The sequence below is a fragment of the Chrysochloris asiatica genome, unplaced genomic scaffold (assembly GCF_000296735.1).
Source record: "Chrysochloris asiatica unplaced genomic scaffold, ChrAsi1.0 scaffold00167, whole genome shotgun sequence".
Taxonomy (NCBI): domain Eukaryota; kingdom Metazoa; phylum Chordata; class Mammalia; order Afrosoricida; family Chrysochloridae; genus Chrysochloris; species Chrysochloris asiatica.
In genome coordinates this window covers 4,818,507-4,840,176 of record NW_006408685.1, presented here as the reverse complement: position 1 = coordinate 4,840,176, position 21,670 = coordinate 4,818,507, and the positions used below count along the sequence as shown (strand labels likewise).

Below are 21,670 nucleotides of genomic sequence, written 5' to 3'. Positions count from 1 at the left end.
GACCATCAAGAGAGGAACGCACAAACAGAATGCGGGACCTTATCCAGAGAAGCAGCAGCGCCAGAGATGGAGGCAGAGATGGGGACATGGGGCTGAGGACTCTAGATTCATCAACTAAGAAGAGAAGGGCTAAGAACTGGTAGCCAGGAGCAGACTTGCAGAATATGTCCTTTGGAGATGTAAATTATAATATATGCCTTAGTGGAGTTTTTTGGTTGTGTGTTTTTTAAAAAGCTAAAGTGGATAGAGAGAAATACTTTTAACTGATGGTATATGGAGGGGATTATAATCAATGTAATGAAACAAGTTATATGAATGGTTGAATGTGAAACTGATGATGTGCCCTGTAAACTTTCACTCAATCCACAATAAAAACATTAAATTAAAAAAAAATTGCCCAATATTATTGTAGACTTGTATATTTCTTTCTTTATATCTATTAGGATTTGCTTTATATATTTTGGAGCTCTGTCATTGGGAGCACAGATATTTAGTATGGTTATGTCATCTTGTTCAATTGTCCTTTAATCCTGAGATAATGTCCATCTTCATCTATTGTGCTGTTTTTATTTTTTAATGTTTTATGGTGAATTATGTGATAGTTTGCATGGGAGAACTTTAGCTTTGCATTAATCTTATCCTATATCATTTCACTGCCATGTGTACAATCCTCTCCATGGATCATCAACCAACCACAGGGTATACCCTGCAAGCCTGTCCCTGGTCATCAGCATTCAGCCCCTCTCCCTCTCTGGGTCTAAAGTTTCCAGCTGCTCCATCTCTCCACATCATCGTCTCTGCCTCCATCTCTGGTGTCACTGCTTTTCTGGGTAGGGTCCCACTCTCCGCTCTTCTCCCTTGATGGTCCCAGGGACCTCTGCTCCTAGAATGCAAAGTTAATCACCCTCCTCCTTGCTACAAAATGTTTACCTTTACATTTCGAACCCTCACAATCAGTCCTGATAACAATTATTCACTATTGTATCACAAGGGACCTATCCACAGTTCCTTTCAACAGCCCTTCCTGGACAGATTGGATACTACTCAGTGGAGATTGTACCTTCCTCCACGCCCTCTGGCTCTAGATTCCTTCTATTGTGCTGGTTTTTACTTTAAAGTTTATTTTATCTGAGATTAGTATTTCCACTCCTGCTCATTTTTTATTGCAAGTAGCTTGGTATATTTTTTCCATACTTTGACTTTTAGTCTGTTTTTGTCTTTATGTGTAAGGTGTGTCTCTTGCAGACAGCATATTAAAGGATCTTGTTTTCTCATCCATTCTGTCACTCTCTGTCTCTTAACTGGTGCATCTTATCCATTTACATTCACTATAATTATCGATAGGTATGAATTAATTGCTGCCATTATTATTATTATTATTATTTGTGTGTGTGGTCCTGCTGGTTTCTTTGTTCTGCATGTCTTCCTGTGCTGAGTTCATGCTTTTTTGTGTGTGTGTTCTTTCTTGTCAGTTTCCTCATAATTTTAATGTTTCCTTGTTCTTCTTGGACTTTCATTTTCTCGGTATGTTTTGAAGTATTGTTTTTCTGTGAGGTTACCTTATAGTCCATTAACTTTTCCCTCCATTTAATAAAGACTATTTTATCTTGTAATCTACTTGACCTTCTCACTATCTGGGTCTCTGTTCCTATGTGTTTACCTTCTTTCACATTGTAATTGTTTTGATCATAGACTGACCTCCCAGATCCTCTCAATTTGTTCTTAAAGTTTTATCCTGTTCTCGACTCTTCCATTTGTTGACTGAGTTCCGGGTGGTGCTGCCACATATGTCAATCTCTGCTAATTGTCTGTTCTTGTTGATTCTCAGTCCACAGAACTCCCTTTAGGATGTTTTGCAGTGCAGGGTTGTCTTTGGCAAAATCCCTTAGCTTCTGTTTATCCTGGAATGTTTTCATTACACCATCTTATTTGATTGACAGATTTGCTGGATAAAGGATTCTTTGTTGGCATTTTTAAATTTTTTCTTTTCAGGGTTTTATATATGTCTCCTCGTTGCCTTCTTGCCTGCATGGTTTCTGCTGAGAAATCTGAGCTTCATCTGATTTGCTTGTCTTTGTATGTTACACTTCTCTTTTCCCTAGCTGTTTTATGGATTCTGTCCTTATCTTTCATTTTGGAGAACTTGATTATTATGTCTTGCTGATTTTATTTTAGGGGCTATCCTTCCTGGGATTCGTTGAGCTTCTTGAATCCTTATCTTTTTGCTTCTCAGGATGTAAGAGAAATTTTCTTTCAGCAGTTCTTCAACTATCTCCTTTTTGGACTTGTGTGATTCTTCCTGATAAAAGTGCCGATAATTCTTAAGTAATTTCTCTTCATTTTTATCCAACATGAATCTTAGACCCTCTTCAGAATTTTTTATCCTTTTTTTCTGCTTGCTTTTCTATCTTAGTAGTATTGAGAGATTTGTCTTCTAACTCACTAGTTCTGGCTTTCTTCCCTTCAGTTCTACTCCTTTGCCTTATCAGTGTATTGTCCATTTCAGATGTTCTATTATTAATCGTTTGGACCTCTTTCTGCAGGTTTTGAATTGTTTCCAATGTTGTATCTACCTTATTTGATTGTTCCTGTAGTGCTTTCCTGAAATTTTTCTTATTTTTCCCAACTCCATTGTAAAGTGTTTTGATACATTTTTATAATCATTTCCTGAATTGCTTTCCCTGCATTTCCAAGGCCTGTCCTCCTTCCAATATGGAGTGTAGGTCTACCTCCAACTCATTTGTCTCAGTCACTTTATCTTGTTTCTGGACTTGGGCTGATATGGTCATCTGCTTCTGCTTCTTGTGCATGTTCAATACGTAATTGTAGCCTTAATACTTAATTGAGTATGTGTTTTGGTATTTTTCATGATTTCTGATTGCCTCCAGGTAGATGTGATCAAGAAATGGACTTCCCTTTTTTCTCTTCTTATTATTCAGCTCAGAGTAACTGTCATACGTGTTGTCTACTTACCTGATGTATGGCAGTTGATATTGGTTCTTGCCTGGATTATGGGGTTTTATAGGGTGTGATTGTAGCTTGAGTATATGACAGCAATTGCTGTCTATTCTTGGATAAAATGGGGAGAAAAAGAGTCCTCTAAAGGTAAAGAGGGGACAAAAAAACAAAACAGCAACAGGAAAAAAGAAGAAAAAAAACCAAAAAACAAACCAGATTGGATACTGTAGTCTATAATCGCAGAAAAGAGAGAAGAGAAAGAAATATCTGTAGCCTAATATGAGGCTACAATTTTTTTTTCTGTATCCTCATATTAGGCTATAGATTTTTTTTTTTAAATCTGTAGCATAATATGAGTATAAGGAGCTTTGGTAGTGTAGTGGTTATGAATTGGGCTGCTAACCTCAAGGTCTTCAGTTTGAAAACACCAGCCATTCTGCAGGAGAAAGATGAGGCTTTTTGCTCCCATAAAGATTTATAGCCTTGGAAACTTTGTGCAGGGTCACTATGAGTCAGAATCAACTCTACCTTACTTAACAACAACAACAACAACAATATGAGCATGACTTTAAAATCTTCTTTCAGCTTCTTGCCTTCAAGGCCGCCTAAGAAATTTCAAGATGCCATTTTTGCTTGTTATGCTTTAACTCAGGATTTAATTTTCTGCCTGTTTTGTTTTTAGACTGTCTCCCACTTCACAATCCCCACTCTGTCCTGTTTCCTAGTGGTAAACAGCTCAGGGCCAGCAGTGGCCATTTTGAGCTGCCGTTTGGTTTTAAGTGGGATCTGTCCCTTTAAATACTGAGAGGATCTGTGCACTTGCATAGTGGAAACCTCCAAGGGTGGGGTGGTGTCCACTCACTCAGGTACCCCTGTTATTCACCAGAATGGAAGTGCAAATACAGCAAGAGGTCAATGAACAGATACAAAAAAAGAAAAAAGAAAAAAGAGAGTTCACATCTTTGCCTCCAAGATTCCAGCAGGTGTCACTCTATGGTGTCAATCCTTCCCCCTCTTGGTCCTGCTGCTTGGTCTCACCCAGAATGATGGCTTCCGCTGCTGAGCCTGGCAGGTTCGAAAGTATGAGATTTCTTTCTTCTGCTATAAATTCCACTGGTGGTAAGCCTTCAAACTTTTAAAATATTCCTATATATGTGGTTCAGAGTTTTGGAACAGTTCCCTTAACCTGCTTCATTCAGTATTCTGTGTTATTGTTGATGGAGATCCTCACTGCACTTCTAACCTATCAGCCAGCAAGCCCTGCCTTAATTTTTTATTTTTTTGAAAGATGTTTTTGCTTTTTTGAGATAGACATGACCTATGTAATAGATCTAGGCCAAATAATTAAAATAAGTCTACAAAATGAGAACTTTAGATTCCTTTGCATAGAAGAGTACTGAATACAAATGACTAATATTAAATTATGATTTGAAGTACACAAAAGATTTCTCCTGCATGTTTTATCTCAGCCCTCACAGTAGCCCTGTGTGTTACAATCCTCATTTACAAAGCAGGCAAATGAGTTCCAGAGTGGTTAATGTCTCAAAGTCACACAGTTAGCAAGTCAAACATCTGCAACTCTAAAAGATATTTTTATTCTAAATTCTGTCTATTTTCCACTTTGTCACAATATATGCAAATAGATGGCTATTAAATTAAGTATCATTAGTGCTGAAGAAGAAATTAGTGGATAAAATCTGCTAGAAGCATTTGGTAGGCTTTTGAACAAATTATGCTTTGCCTTGTTTTGTTTTGGTAAAGATTGTGCAGTGGTATTTGAATAGAAAAATCTGTGGTCAATTTGTCTATTAAGCAGGTGTCGTGCTGTGGGCTAATGTGTCAGACTGCAAAGTCATTTGAACTGCAAGGTCTGTGGTTCAAGCTCACCAGCTGCTCTTTGGAAACCTTATACAGGGGTCGGAATCCACTAGACGGCACTTAACAACAACAACAATATAAATCAATAAAAGGAGCTCTGGTAATGTCGTGGTTACAAGTCAGGCTGCTAACCTCAAGGTCAGTAGTTAGAAACTACCAGCTGTTCCATGGGAGAAAGATGAGGCTTTCTGCTTCTATAAAGATTTACAGCCTCAGAAACCCTGTATAGGGTCACTATGAGTCAGAACTGACTCCATGGCACATCACCACCACCACCACCATAAATCAATAAATTAATGGTTGGACCAAGTCAATTCAACCTAGAATTACAAAATAAGACAATGTATACTTATTCTGGAGTCCTGGTGTGGCACTGTAGAATAAGCATGGGACTGCAAGGTTGGTTTGAACTGCAATGTCAGTGGTTCGAATCAACCAACCTCTCCTTGGAAACCTTAGACAGGGTCACTATGAATCAGAACTGATTCGATGGCACTTAACAACAGCAACAACATATTTATTCTAGCAAATATCCTCCTAATTTTGTTGCCATTTACAGGCACATAAAAATCATTCTTGAAAAAGTCCTTGATATATATGAAGCCAACTGTGACTTTACTGGATGATCTGAAAAGTTGCTCGTGACTGTAAAAGAGAGGGAAAACCACTGAAATTAATGTCCTTTTTTTTTTTTTTTTTTTTTAACTTTCCTAGGTGTGGCACTGTAGGCTAAGCACTTGACTGCAAGGTTGGTTTAAACTGCAAGGCCGGTGGTTCAAACTCACCATCTGCTCTTCTGAAACCTAATATAGGGTCGCTATGAGTTGGAACTTGACAACAATAGAAAAGATTAAGAAAAATTGGAAAACAAATTAGAACTAATATTCTGTACATACTGATGTGCATTTAGAATAAACGTTTCCATGGTACATTCCTACAGCTTTACCTTCAGTTAGATTTTAAAAAATATTTATAATTTTAAAGATCAAACATCATTAGTGTTAGAAAGTGTGTACTGCTTTGTGTATCTATGTAATGTTGAATAAACATACCCTTAGTTTGCAGATCTCTCGATCTTTCTCCGTTCTCAAATTTTTTACCATCTCCATGTAATGACTGCCAATCTCATCCATTTTAGCCTGCAGCATTGGACCTGTGCAAGTCTCAGAAACCTAAACAAGACCAAAAAAAAAATCTGTTTTTAATTGAATTGTTGTGAATTAAATTTGTATTATTTTATAGGATTTATTATTAGATTAAAATATGTGATTAAATAAGACATTGAAATAATGAAAGTGATTTTCAGTAAGCATATTATACAATACAAATAACAGTGAGATGAGACCTGTTTGAGGTTATCAGAAAGCAATCCAAGTATTTCCACAAGATGAATATATATATATATATATATATATATATATATATATATCACAATGTCACAAGGTCAGTAGTTAAAATATACCAGGCACTTCACAGGAAAAAAAAGAAGCTTTCTGCTTCTGTAAAGATTTAAGATTTACAGCCTCGGAAACCATGTACAGGGTCGTTATGAGTCGGAACCAACTCCATGGCACACAGCCACCACCATACACACACACACACACACACATATAGTTGTTACTGTTCTTGTTAAGTGCTGTTGAGTTTGTTTTGAATCACAGCGACTCTGCATAGGGATTCTGAGGAGCAGCTGTTGGGTTTGAGCTGCTAACCTTGTGGTTCACAGTTCAGTGCTGATCCTACCACACCACTCCAGGATTCCATCTATCTATACACACACACACATATCCATACTCCAGCACTCATCTGTCAGTTTGACATATTGTGGTGGTTTGCATGTTGCTGTAATTCTGGAAGCTATGCTACCAGTATTTTAAATACCATCAGGATCACCCATGGTGGACAGGTTTCAGATGAGTTTCCAGATGAAGACAAATTAGGAAGAAAGAAAGATGGACTACTTCTGAATATTTAGTCACTGAAAATCTTATGATTTTAAAGCAGTAGAACATTGTCAGATAACACCAGAATATTGTCTATTGAAACATGATAAAAAACACCAGAATATTGCCAGATATAGTGACAGGAGATGAGCCTCTCAGGTTGGAAGACACTCTAAATACCAATGGGGAAGAGCTATTTCCTTAAAGTAGAATTGATTATGATGATGCAAATGAAGTAAAGTCTTTGTGAACTTTATTAGTTGATGTGGCACAACTCAAAATGAAGAGAAAGATCTGTAAATATTCATTAATAATCAGAACATGGAATGTATGAAGTATGAATCTAGGAAAATTAGGAACTGTCAAAAATAAAATGAGAAGCATAAACACCAATATCCTATACACTAGTGAGCTGAAATGGACTGGTATTAGCCATTTAATATGATAATCATATAGTTTCCTATGCTGAAAATGTCAAATTTAAGAGGATAGGGGTCACATTCATCATCAAAGAGAGCATAACAAGATCAGTATTGAAGTACAATGTTGTTTGTGATAAGATAATATCCATACACCTAAAACGAAGACCAGTTAATATCACCATTATTCAAATTTACGCACCAACCACTAAAGCCAGTGATGATGAAATTGAAGAATTCTATCAACTTCTTCTGTCTGAAACTGATCAAACATGCAATCAAGATGTATTGACATTACTGGTGCTTGGAATGCACAGGCTGGAAACAAAGAGGAAGAATCAGTAGTTGGAAAATATGGCCTTGGTAGTAGAAATGATGCTGGAGATCACATGATAGAATTTTGCAAGACCAATGACTTCTTCATTGCAAATACCTTTGATAAATTCCATAAAAGATGACTACACACATGGACCTCACCAAATGGAGTACACAGAAATCAAATTCACTACATGTGTGGAAAGAGACAGTGTAAAAGTTTGATGTTATTAGCCAAAACAAGGCCAGAGGCAGACTGTGGAACAGACCATCAATTGCTCATCTGCAAGTTTAGGCTGAAATTGAAGAAAATTTAAACAAGTCCACAAGTGCCAAAATATGACCTTGAACATATCCCACCTGAATTTAGTGATCCTCTCAAGAACAAATTTCATTAATTACACACTAATGACCGAAGACCAGTAGAGTTGTGGGATGAGATCAAGAACATCATATAAGAAGAAAGCAAATGATCATTAAGAAGACAAGAAAAAAAGAAAAGAACAAAATATATATCAGAAGAAATTCTGAAACTTGCTCGCCAATGTTGTGATGCTAAACCAATAAAAGAAATGAGGAAGTAAAGGAACCAAATAGAAAATTTCAAAGAGTAGCTCAAGAAGACAAAGGCCAATATTAGGAGAAAATATCCAAAGACCTGTAGTTAGAAAACCAAATGGGAAAAACACATTCCACTCAGTATTGCTCAAGCTGAGGGTACTGAAGAAAAAATTCATGCCTTGAGTTGTATTATTGAAGGATTCTATGGACAAAATATTGAATGATGCAGAAAGCATCAAAAGAAGATGGAAGGAATACACAGTCACTGTACACAAAAGAAAGTGTCAATGTTCAAACATTTCAAGAGGTAGCATATGATCAAGAGTCTATGCTACACAATTTGATGAACTTGACCTACACCTATGGATGCAGTATCTCAAAAGAGGGAACAAATCTTTACAGCAAGGATCATTCCCACCACCTCCATACACAGAGTATACAGGGATGGGCAACTTGGACATTGGCTACCCAAAATGGGGGGTCTACAAAGGCAAGAAGTTACTGCCTTACAAGCTTTCAAGAGGGAACCTAGATCCAGAGGGTGTGAAGGAAGATAGAATCTCCACTGAGTAGTATCCAATCTGTCTAGGCGGGGCTGATGAAATGAAATGCGGATAGGTATCTTGTGATACAATACTGAATAATTGTTATCAGGATTTCTTGTGAGGGTTGGAAATGTAAAGGTAGACGTTTTGTAGCAAGGAGGGGAGTGATTAACTTTGCAGTCTAGGAGCGGAAGTCCTGGGATCATCAAGGGAGAATAGCAGAGAGCTGAACCTACCCAGAGAAGCAGTGATGCCTAAGATGGAGTTAGAGATGATGACATGGAGAGATGGAGCAGCTGGGGACTTTAGACACAGAGAGGGAGGGGCTGTGTGCTGATGACCGGGGGGCAGGCTTGTAGTGTATACCCTTTGGTTGGCTGAGGATGCATGGAGGGGATTATAACAATGGCAATGAAATGATATACGATAGGATGAATGTAAAACTAATGTTCTCCCATGTAAACTATCACATAATTCACAATAAAACATTAAAAAAAAAAGAAAAAGAGTCAATGCTGTTGAAGGAAGAAGTCCAAGGTGCGTTGAAGGCATTAGCAAAGAGCAAGGGTCTGAGAGTTGATGGAAGGCAAATTTAAATCTTTCAAAAAAAAATGATGAATCACTGGAGGCACTTACTCATCTATACCATTACAAAACAAGGTGACCAAATAGAATATGGAAGTCATCAGACAATAGCATTAATATCTCACACAAGTAAAAATTTGCTAAAGATAATCCAAAACTGGTTTCAAATGTACATTGAGAGAGAACTGCCAGAGGTTCAAGTCAGATGCAGACAAGCATGTGGAATGAGGACATTGCTTATGTCAGATGGATCTTGGCTGAAAAGAGAGAATACGAGAAAGTTGTTTGTTGTTGTCAAGTGCAGTTGAGTTGGTTCTGACTCAAAGCAATATTGTATAGAGTTTCCAAGGAGCATCTGGTGAGCTTAAACCACTGACCTTGCTATTCAAGTTGACTTTGCAGTGAGTTTGAACCACAGACCTTGTGGTTCAAACCAGATTTTCAGTCCAGCGCATTAACCCACAACACCACACCAGGACTCCAGACAGATGTTTACCTGCACTTTAATGACTATTCAAAGGCTTTCAATTATGTAGATGGTGACAAGCTTTGGACAACATAGTATATAATGAGTATTCCAGAAGACTTAATTGTGCTCATGAGGAACCTGTACATACACCAAGAGGTAGTTGTTCAAACAGTACAACGGAATACCGAATGGTTTAAAATTAGGAAAGGTGTGCAACAGGGTTGTATTATTTTACCATATTTATTCAATATATATGCTGAGTAAATAATTTAAGAAGCTGGATTCTATGGAGAAAAATGTGGCACCAGGACTGGAGGAAGACTCATTAACAACCTGTGATATGCAGATGATGCAACCTTGCTTGATGAAAATTAAGAGGACTTAAAATTCTTACTGGTGAATATCAAAGAGCTCAGCCTTCAGTATGGATTGCATCTCCATGGAAAGAACACAAAAATCTTCACCAATGGATCAATAAATAATATAGATATAAATGGAGAAAAGTTTGAAGCTGTCAAAGACTTCATTTTGCTCGGATTAACCAACAACACTTATGGAAGCAGCAGTCAAGAAACCAAAAGACATGTTGCATTAGGCAAATCTGCTGAACAAGATGCCTTTAAAATGTTGAAGAGCAAAGATGTCAGTTTGATGACTAAGGTGCAACTAACCCAAGCCATGGTATTTTCAATAACTTCATATGCCTATGAAAGTTAGACAGTGAATTAGGAAAACTGTTGAAGAATTGATGGATTTGAGTTATGGTATTGGAAGAGAGTACTGAAAGTACCATTGACTGCCAAAAACAAGCCAATCTGTGTTGGAAAAAATACAGCCAGAATGCTCCTTGGAAGCCAGGACGGCCAGCTTTCGTCTATCATACTTAGGACATATTGCCAGGAGGGATCAGTCCCTGGAGAAGAATATCATATTTGGTAAAGGGAGGTTCAGAGAAAAAAGAGGAAGACCTTCAGTCAGATGCATTGGTACAGTTGCAGCAGCAATGGACTAAATGTGAAGACCAAGCAGTGTTGCGTTCTCTTGTGTATAAGGTCGCTATGAGTAAGTACCAAGTTGATGGCACTTAGCAACAACAACAACAACAACAGCTGGTTATGTTAAATGCCCATCCAAGTTTAATGTCTGATGACAACATTGATTGTACACATAACATGATTCTGCCAAATAGACGAGCGACAGTGGATTATGTGGCAAATCATTTGCAACTCAACCATGGCTCTGTCTATGAAATAATACACAAGATACTTGGGTTTCAAAAAGTTTATGCAAGATGGATCCTGAAACAACCCACAGAAAAGCATAAACAGAAGAGTTTTGACATGTACAAACAAAATTTAGATTGATACTCAAAGGAAGGTCAATGTTTCTTTAAAAAAATTATTATTAGTGACAAGACATGGATTCATCATTATGAGCCTGAGAGTAAACAGCTGCGTTGATAATGGGAACATCTTCAATAACCAACCAAGAATAAGTTCAAATGTCAACCATCAGCTGGAAAATTTATGCTTACAATTTTCTGGAATTCTCAAGGGCTAGTATTGGAACACTACCAGAAAAAAGTTTCAACAGTCTTTACAATGACATGCTCATTGAAGAGCTGAAGCCTAAACTTTGGATTAAATGCAGAGGACTACTATTCAAAGGCATTGTGATCTTGCATGACAATACAAGTCTGCACATCTCTGTTCACACTGTTGACACTCAGCACAAACTTCTTTTTGAGATGTTAAAACATAGACCTGATCTTGCTCCATCGGATTTTCACCTGTTTGATCCCCTGAAAGCAGCGCTTTGAAGACAAAGATTTACCTCTGTTGAAGAAGTGGAGAGTGTGCATTCATGGTTCATAGCTAAGCCTAAAACATTTTTAAATAAGGAGTTACAAAAGCTTGTTGACAGATGGACAAAGTGTGTTGAAAAGCAAGGATATTATGTCAAAAATGATGAATTTGTCTTTCCTGAAAGTTGATTAAAATAAATTCTACAGCCAGAGTGCAGGTAATTTTTGACTCAGTCTCATATATGTGTGTGTATATATACAGACAACAAGGTCATCTGAACAACAAGGTCAATGGTTTAAACTTACCAGCTACTCCTTGGATACCTTATACAGGGTCGCTATGAGTCAGAACTGACTTGATAGCACTAAACAACAGCAACAACACACACACACACATATATGTATGTATATATATATTTCAGCACTATAGCAACAATGAAAACACTAAAAAGTATATTATATATATAATGTAAAAATTTAATACCTGCATTCTAAGGTTTTTATTCTCTTGTTCCAAATTATGTCTACAGTATTCCAATTCTTTTAATTTATATTCCAGGTCAGACAATGTATGACGAAGAGAAAGATTGTTTTCTTCCAATGCCTGGCATTTTGAGCTTGAGTCTTGAAGTCCTTGCTGTAGGAAGATGTAAGAAGTTAAGATACATATATTCTATTTTTTTTGGGTGTGAGGGTGATCTTTTAGTGGATTAATTCGGTTAAATAGAGTAATTATTTTTCAATGCCATTTTCTTATATTCTTGACCCTAAATGGTAAGTTGAAACAGCCATGTAAGCTATTACGTTTCTGCCTCAAGTCTCATTTGCCTGTCTTGTGCAAAAAATAATCAAAACTAGATGAATTTTCAATATTCTGCTTAATACTCTGACTCTGGCTACTCTTTGACCATATAATAGCACCAAAATGACCATCTGCCTGACTATTTATGTTACAAATGGAAACTGAACAAGAATTTAGGATGGGAATGCAAGTGAAGATCAGGAAAGAGAGAATCTTAGGGACTCATTGCAATTTCCTAGAAATCATCTCTGCTCAGATATCTGGAGAAGTCCTCTATAATTCATTCATTCTTATATATTTTGTACATGCGTTTTGAGGTGCACAAACTTTTTTATCATTGACATGGTTGTAGGCTTGGTGAATGAGTGAACCTAGATTTATAGTATTTCTAAAATTTTTGTCACTCAACAACACAGATAATTGTGCATTGTATATACTTTGTATTCAAAATACATAAAGATATGGGCTTATCTTAGTGGACTTTCAGTCACTAGAGACACTCAAAGTTCCTTAGTTCTCATATGAATAAATTATTCCATCATATTTTAATTCCAATTTTCTGGATTGTATTATATAATCCTGAAATGGCAGCAATTGTAAATGTGAAAAATTATAAATCTAGTTTATCATCTGTGAAAACATCAACTTACCTGCTGCTGGCGATTATTTGCTCTAACTGATGTCAAAAGTTCATCATACTCTTTTATTTGAGTTTCTTTGAATGACAAATCTTTCTCAAGTCTTAACTTGTCATTTTCCAGTGACTAGAAGAAGAAAGTATTTGTTATGAACAAGTTACAGATATTTGTCAACAGTCACATCATATAAAGACTTCCTTCACATAGATAGCCTTTTTGAAAAATGCTTGATTCATTTGTAGTTTTTTAATTAAACAGAATTCTTAAAACTTAAGAAAAATAATTTCATACTTTAAAAACCTATGGTGAAATAGACTTTTAATCAAATAACTCTAAGTGCAAACAAGGAAAAGCTTTTGAACTATTTTAATGTTTTTTGCAAGCTTATTAAACCTTTAAATCACAGCAGGTGGTGAAGTTTCAAATTAGAGTCTAAATGTATTCATTAGAACCTAGTAACAAAAACCTACTACAAAATACTAGATGATATCATTAAGAACATCAATTAAAATAGGGAATAGAAAAGGTTATGTTCTTGAAGAGAAGATGTCAAGTTATTCTATTTGACAAAAAATACAGAGTATGTTTTAATTTTATAAAATATAGTGGAATTCCTATTCAATGGGTCAGATTATACTAACTCTGCAAATTGTTTCCTCACTTTAAGTATTAAATAAATTCAAATAATAAATGTACATCCAAAATATTTCTCTTTGCACATTGGACAGGTAATTTCTTTTCACACTTCTACATCAATTAACTGTTTCATATGAATGACTTAGCTATGTTTGGGTTAGTAAAAATATTGTTTGTTTAAGGTAGATGAAACTTCTTGATTTCGGCGTTAGAAAGCTTAGCACTCAAAAGGATAGAGAAAGAAAAATAAAAGTAAATCTTACTGTCAAGTCATGTTGAAGATGTCCAAGCTCCTCTCGTATATTGCTGAATGTTGACAGTACTAGTCGGAGTGACTTATCAGATATCCCCCTCATCTGCAGGATGAAACCAACTGATGGTTTATCTTTACTAACATTTGAAAATAGGCAATATAAATGACAGTAGTCTTAGTTTTCTGTTGTTATTGGCAAACTTATTAATAGTATTATTATTGGTAAGTCAATATTATAATAATGGGTTCAAGCAATCAAGCAATAATTATGAAGAGATCATAATTAAGTGTTTAGAACAAGGGTCTATTTTTTTTTCCATCATGAAGTATCATCTCTCCCATAAGACAGAACTCTTATCTTCAATTACTTTTAATTTTGTTTTATTCTTTATTTAAAGATTTCTAAGTGATGAGACTATCAACCTACAAAAATAAAATACATTCCCTTAAGTATGCTACCAAATGTGAAGATTTTGCCTGAGGTAAGAAGATTATAATATTAATTAAGTTAAGTGTTATATTATGGCAGACCACATCTGAATGGTTAGTCACTGAAAACCTTATGAATAGTAGTAGAACATTGCTTGATATAGTGCCAGGAGATGAGCCCATCAGTTTGGAAGGCACTCAAAATACAATTAGGGAAGAGCTGTCTCCTCAAAGCAGAGCTGACTTTTAATGATGTGGTTGAAGCAAAGATTCCAGGACCTTCATTTGTTCATGGGACACAACTCAAAATGAGGAGAAATATGGTAAACATCCATTAATAACCAGAATGTGGAATGTAGAAAGTTGAAACTAAGACGATTGTAACTTGACAAAAATGAAATGGAATGCATACAGGTCAATATCTTAGGCATTAGTGAGTTGAAATGGACTCATATTGGTAATTTTGAATGAGACAATTGTAAGGTTTACTATGCTGGTAATAAAAGAAAAATGAAGAATGATATCACATTCATCGTAAAAAAAAAAAAAAAAGTATTTCAGGATCTACCTTGATGTAAAATGCTTTCTGTGATGTAATAATATCCATATACCTATAAAAAGATCAGTTAATACCACTATTATTCAAATTTATACACCAACCACTAAAGCCAAGGATGATAAAATTGAATAATTCTACTAACTTCTTCAATTTAACAATAATCAAACATGCAATCAAAATGTTTTAATAATTGCTGGTGGTTGGAATGCAAAATTTGAAAACAAAGAAAAAGGATTAGTAGTTGGAAAAATATGGCCTTTGTGATAGAAATGACACTGGAGATTGCATAATAGGATTTTACAAGACCAATTACTTTTTCGTTGCAAATACCTTTTTCGACAACATAAAATGTGACTGACTTTATACATGGACCTCATCAGGTGAACAAACAGAAATCTAATTGACTACATCTGTGGGAAGAAATGATGGGGAGCCAAAACAAGGCCAAGGTCCGATTGTGGAACAGATCATCAATTACTCATATGAAAGTTCCAGTTGAAGCTCAAAAAAATTAAAATAAGTCCATGACAGACAAAATATGACCTAAATTTAGAGACAATCTCAAGAAAAGTCTTGATTAATTAGACACTATTAACTGAAGACCATGAGGAACCTGTACATAGATAGACCAATGGGCAGTTGTTCAAACAGAACAAAGGAACACAGAATGGCTTAGCATTAGGAAAAGTGTGTGCAAGAGTTGTATTCTTTCACCATACTTATTCAATCTGTATGTAGAGCCAATAATGCAAGAAGTTAGATTATATGAAGAAAACATGGCAGGATTGAAGGAAGACTTGACCACCTGTGATATGCTTACTGATGAAGATCAAAGATCATAGCCTTTGCTATGGGTTGCATCTCAATGTAAAGAAAGTAAACTCCTCACCACTGGATCAACAAACTACATCCATATAAATGGAGAAAAGATTGATGCTGTCAAAGGCTTCATTTTGCTAGGATAAACCATCAACACTCAGGGAAGCAGCAGTCAAGAAATCAAATGACATATTTCATTAGGCAAATCTGCACAAGATTTCTTAATGTGTTGATGAGCAAAGATGTCAGTTTGAGGACTAAGGTGTGCCTGACCCAAACCATGGTGTTTTCAATAACCTCATATGTATGTAAAAGTTCAACAGTGAATAAGGAAGACCACAGAAAAATTGACTCATTTAAGTTATGGTGTTGGAGAAGAATATTAAAAGTACCATGGACTGTCAAAAGAACAAACAAATCTGTGTTGGGAGAAGTACAAACAGAATGCTTTTTGGAATCCAGGCTGGCCTGACATTGTCGTTCATACTTTGGACATATTATCTGGAAGGACCAGTCCCTGGAGAAGGATATCGTGTTTGGTAAAGTGGAGGGTTGGAGAAAAACAGGAAGACCCCCCCAAGAAGATGAATTTTCACAGTGGTGGCAGCAATGGTTTCAGGCTTAGCAACGACTGTGAAGTTGGCAGGAGACCGGGCAGTGTTTCATTCTGTTATGCATAGGATCTCTACGAGTCAGTGCTGACCCAATGACACCTAACAACAAAAACATTTGACTGTGTGGATCATATCAAGATAAGGATAACATTGAGAACAATGGGTATTCCAGAACACTTGATTGTGCTCATGAGGAACCTGTACATAGATCAACAGGCAGTTGTTAAAACAGAACAAGGGGATACTGAATGGTTTATAATCATGAAAGGTGTTTGCCAGTGTTGTATTCTTTCACGATATTTATTAAATCTTTATACTGAGCAAATAATCTGAGAAGCTGAATTATATGAAGAAAAACATGGCATTTGTATTGGAGAAAGACTCATTAACAACCTGCAATATGCAAATGATATAACCTTGCTTGCTGGAAGGAAAGAGGACTTAGACTACTTACTGTATGGATTACACCTCAATGTAAAGAAAACAAAAATGCTCACAACTGGACCAGTAAATAACATCACGATAAATGGAGAAAAGATTGAAGTTGTCAAGGACTTCATTCTTCTTGGATCAACTATCAACACTCACGGAAGTAGTAGTCAAGAGATTTCTTGAATATTACATTAGGAAAATCTGCTGTACAAGACTTCTTTAATGTATTCATTAGCTAAGATATCAATTTGAGGACTAAGATATGCCTGACCCAAGCCATGGTATTTTCAATAACTTCTTATGCATGTGAAAGTTGGGCAATGAGTAAGGAAGGCCATAGAAGAATCGATGCATTTGAGTTAAGGTTTTATAGAAGAATATTGACAGTACCATGAACTGCCAGAAGAACAAGCAAATCTGTCTTGGAAGAAGTACAGCCAGTACCATGAACTGCCAGAAGAACAAGCAAATCTGTCTTGGAAAAAGTACAGCCAGAATGTTCCTTAGATGTCAGGGTGATTAGCCTTCATCTCTCATACTTCAGACATGTTACCAGGAGGGACCATTCCTAGAGAAGGACATCATGCTTGGTTAAGTGGAGGGGTCAGCAAACAAGAGAAAGACAGCTAATGAGATGGATTGGCACAGTGGCAGCAGCAATGGGCTCAGGTGTAATAATTGTGAGGATGGCACACTATTGGGCTGTGTCTCATTCTGTGTACACAGGGTCACTGAGTCAAACTGACTTGACAGCACCTAGTAATAGCATGAACAGAGACAAAATGGGCTAATTCCTTTAAAAACAAATTACCATGAGTCATTCAGTATGAAAATGATAATTCCAATATTGCTATAAATATTAAGAAAATTGAATTTGTAAAGTTAATATACTGTTCAAAAACAAGTCTCCAGGTTTTACCTGAGAACTTTAATAACCATTTGAAGAAGTGTTGACACCAACTTTTTATAGTCTTTTTCAGAAAATACAAAATGAGGAAATGGTTTCCAATTCATTTTATGAAACTAGTATTACTAAGATACAAATACTAGACAAAAACAATACAAGCAAAGAAAACTACAGACCAATATCTTTCATGAACTTAGAGGCAAATATCCTTAGAAAAAGTTTTCTACAGAAATAGTTTTAGAATATCCTTTGAATGGATGTCTCATTACCATAGATAAAATCAAGGTTGTTTCCAACATTGAGGTTCTCTGGAGTGAGTGTATATGATCTGCATATCACTCCATTTTTTATAACACAGTCCATGTACCACTAAAAAATATTGCATTTATTTCACAAATATGTCACCAGATCTAATACTTGGATGATAAGTAAAAGTCTGACACCAAATATCAAACTTGGAAATTTGCCTCATTAGACAAAACTAGATTGTCTTTAAAATGCTTTCTTGCAAACACTTGTACTTTTCTTTATAGTTCTATTTTCTTAGTGCCTATCTTAATCTTTGGTCTCACCTTTCATCATAGAAGAATTTACTATTCTAGATGTCTCTAGTCTTCCACAACTCAGGAAAAGCAAGGTAGTAGCTTTCCTATCTCTCACTGCTAGGGGTGTGGTGGGGTCGGATGGGGTGGAGGATGGAATGGAGAAGAGGAAGGCAAAGACTGTGGGTTAAAGTTAAATAAAACATTCCACAACAAAGAATTATGTTTCTAAAATGCTTTGTTTTGTGTGTTTGCCATATAATACTAGTTTTTGATGGTCTGACTAAACTACAATGCAACATCTGTTAAATCAAGTATAAACCACTTCATTTCCTCAAGTAAGCATAAACCACTTTACCTTAATCAATCCTAGGCTAGCAATTTGCTAGCTTTGATTTTACACTTCCATTCCCAAACTGCCTCACCTGAAGAATATAGCGAATTTGCTGCTTTGTAAATTCTGAAAGTCCTTTAGGGATCAGTGATTCAATGTCTTCTGACTGTAAAAAACGAAAGAAAGAAAAAGAAACAGAGCGAAACAGAGAGAAAGAAAGAAAAGAAAGAAGCTAGAGGCTTATTATCAAACATAAATGTTAGCATTTTGTTTGTGAGATGCGGCATATTTTTAAGGATATTCAAAATTAATTCAACGCTTGGACACTAGTTTCTCCTATCTTCATTCCTAGCCTTATCATCTTTTATTTGAATCAATTTTACTATATATACTTTAAAAAGAAGCCTCAATTTTAGATATTTTAGGGAACTCAGATGTTTAATTTCTATTAAACACTGCTTTAAAGTATAATTTAAAAACAAAACAATTGTCTATAAAATTCCATTACATATTTTTGTTCAGTGTATCTTTCAACAATTGGCAAGCTTGCTTTGTTTTAGTAAAGAATATATTGGCAAATAAAACAAAATTTGACACGTTACAGAGAGTTTTGAAAAATTACATAGAGTTGTGTCACAGCAATATTTGAGTCCTTGAGTGGTACAAGCAGTTAATACCCTTAGCTGTTTGCTAACTTAAAGCTTGCAGGCTTCAGTCTACCCAGAGGTGCCTCAGAAGAAAGCCTGTGATTCTCAAAAAAATCCTGCGATTCTACTATGTCACACATAGATTCGCCTTAAGTCACAATTGACTTGATAACTGGTAGTAGTAGCAGTATAGCAACACTGATAAATTTTAAGTAATATTAAGTGAGAAGTTGTATTGAAATTATTGTTGTTATGGGTTGTCAAGTTGGTTCTGACCCATAGTGACCCTGCATAGAGTTTCCAAGGAGCAGCTGGTGAGCTTGAACCGCCGACCTTAGAGTTCAAACCAACATTGTAGTCCAGCACAATAACCCACAGTGCCACATCAGTTTTAAAAGGCAACATAAGGCTTGCTGAATTTTATAATGAATGCAATATAGCAATATATTAGTAATAAAGATGAAAATCAACACATAAAGAAGTTATTGTACTTTTTATGCTTAAACCAATTCTATCTCTACTTCTATGACTTATTCCATTAAAGGTAAATATTGAAAAAATATTCTCATGTGATAGAATTAATACTTAAACAAAACTTTACTTCAAGTTGCAGGCAAATTGGCATGGTACATAAGATTTTAAAGCCTGCACACAATAAAGCTACATTTGCTATTCAGGCAATAATGTAGAACTCAGTTTTCTAAAGCACTGTTATTCTGATAAGCAAGATCAAATTAAATACTAAAATGATATTTTTTGTGACTGATTATTACTTTTATAGGCATTACAAAAATATATTAAAGCAAAAAATAATAATAATTTCCTTCATTAACCTGTGTTTCATTATTATAAAGGTACCAAGCTAAAGAAATATTATTAGTGCAACTATCAAAACTTATTTTTATTTTTAACTGTACTTGATTTTCAGCTAATTTTGCACTTACCTCATCTGTAGACTCAGTGTCATATTTGCTACAACAATGAAATAACAAAATAAACATCCTTAAAAAATGCATTCATTGATCACATAAAAGCTTAGTGTTCTATTAATTTTATCTTACTTTTTGATATATCATAACAGCACTTAGTCAATTTATAATTACAAATGAAATTATTTAAAATAATTAAAATGAAACAGTAATTGAAAATTAAAATCATTTCATGAAATTAACTGATCTGTTTTAATTGAGCAACACATGAATTACAAACCATGAAAATATGTACAACCGATTAGCATCATCCAATGTTGTTATTGTTAAGTGCCGTTGAAGTTGGTTCCAATCCTAATCCATAGTGACCCTTTATATGGTTTCCAAGGAGTGACTGGTGAGCTTGAACCTCTGGCCTTGCAGTTCAAACCAACTTTGCACTCCAGTGTATTAACCCACAGCACCACACCAGGACTCTGGTATCATCTATTATCAGTAGTCTATTTCTGGCAAAAAGTTGAAGTGTTTGACAATAAATACCTGGGCTAACTAATAGTAAGGACTCCTGGTGTGACACTGTAGGATAAGCACTGGACTGAGAACCACAAAGTCAGCAGTTCAAACTTACCAGCTGCTCCTTGGAAATCCTATATAGGGTCACTATGAGTCAAAACTGAGTTGATAGCACGTAACAGCAACAATAAATAGCAATAACACTTGTTCTCTATTTTTACCTCCCCTTTTCCCTTATATTAGTCTATTTCAGTGGTTATTCCAGCATCTCTTTCTAGTAACTTCAAGTTTTTCATGCCCTCTTTATCAAAATCAAAACTTGAATGGGTAATTCATTTAAATTAGACTAGGGTATAAATGGCAGTAATGAGGTTTGAATAAAATTTGCCTTTTTATGAAGAGACAAAACCATAAGCCAAAGGAACAAAATTCCAGTAGAATAATCGAATTTCTGACACTAAAACCTAGTGTAAGAGAGCGGGGTTTGACGGTAGCTAGAGTGGAGGTGCAGTGAAGTTCACTGTCAGTAATACCACAGAATACCAGGCAAAGCAGATCCAGGGCAGAGCTCCAAAACTCAGAACCACAGAGATAGGAATATTTTAAAAGTTTGAAGGATAATCGCTTGTGGAACTTGAAGCTGAAATAAGAAATCGTGTACTTTTGAATCTTCCAGGCTCATAGGCCCGGAGCTGACATCTTGGGCAAGACCAAATGGCAAAAACAAGCAGGGGAGCAGAAACAACACAGAAAAACACCGTGGGAACCTTGGAGTAAAGGTGAACAATATTTTTTCTCAGTTTTCCTTTGTTCTGATTTTCTTTTTTTTTTTTGGTATCTGGTCATTGGTGCACCCATTGTTTGAACACCTCCATTCTGGTGACTAGAGGGGGAGCCTGAGTGAGTGGACACCCCCTACCCACACCACTGGTGGACTCTTTTGCCACACAGGTGCACAGATACTCAGCCTAAGAGCAGGCCCTGAAAGTTTTTTGTTTTGTTTTTCAATACAGGAAAGGGCAGGACAGGGCAGTAGAGAGGGAAAGAGAGTTTAAAAACAAAACAGGCCAAAAATTAAATTAATGCCTGAGGTATAGCATAACAACCAACACTGGCATCTTGAAATCTCTCGGGCAGCT

The 21,670-nt window shown here is 35.8% G+C and overlaps 1 protein-coding gene across 1 annotated transcript in view; it reads right to left on the bottom strand.

The window, feature by feature from the left end:
* The window catches only part of POF1B (premature ovarian failure, 1B), a 287,784-nt gene that overhangs the window by 46,214 nt on the left and 219,900 nt on the right, over window positions 1–21,670 (bottom strand). Inside the window, exons 11-16 of the mRNA XM_006871314.1 lie at window positions 20,034–20,061; window positions 18,534–18,608; window positions 13,817–13,909; window positions 12,930–13,043; window positions 11,962–12,114; window positions 5,889–6,008 (exon numbers count right to left, since the gene is read on the bottom strand). Of these exons, the coding sequence (XP_006871376.1) occupies window positions 5,889–6,008; window positions 11,962–12,114; window positions 12,930–13,043; window positions 13,817–13,909; window positions 18,534–18,608; window positions 20,034–20,061 (583 nt within the window). The remainder of the gene's footprint in view (window positions 1–5,888; window positions 6,009–11,961; window positions 12,115–12,929; window positions 13,044–13,816; window positions 13,910–18,533; window positions 18,609–20,033; window positions 20,062–21,670) is intronic.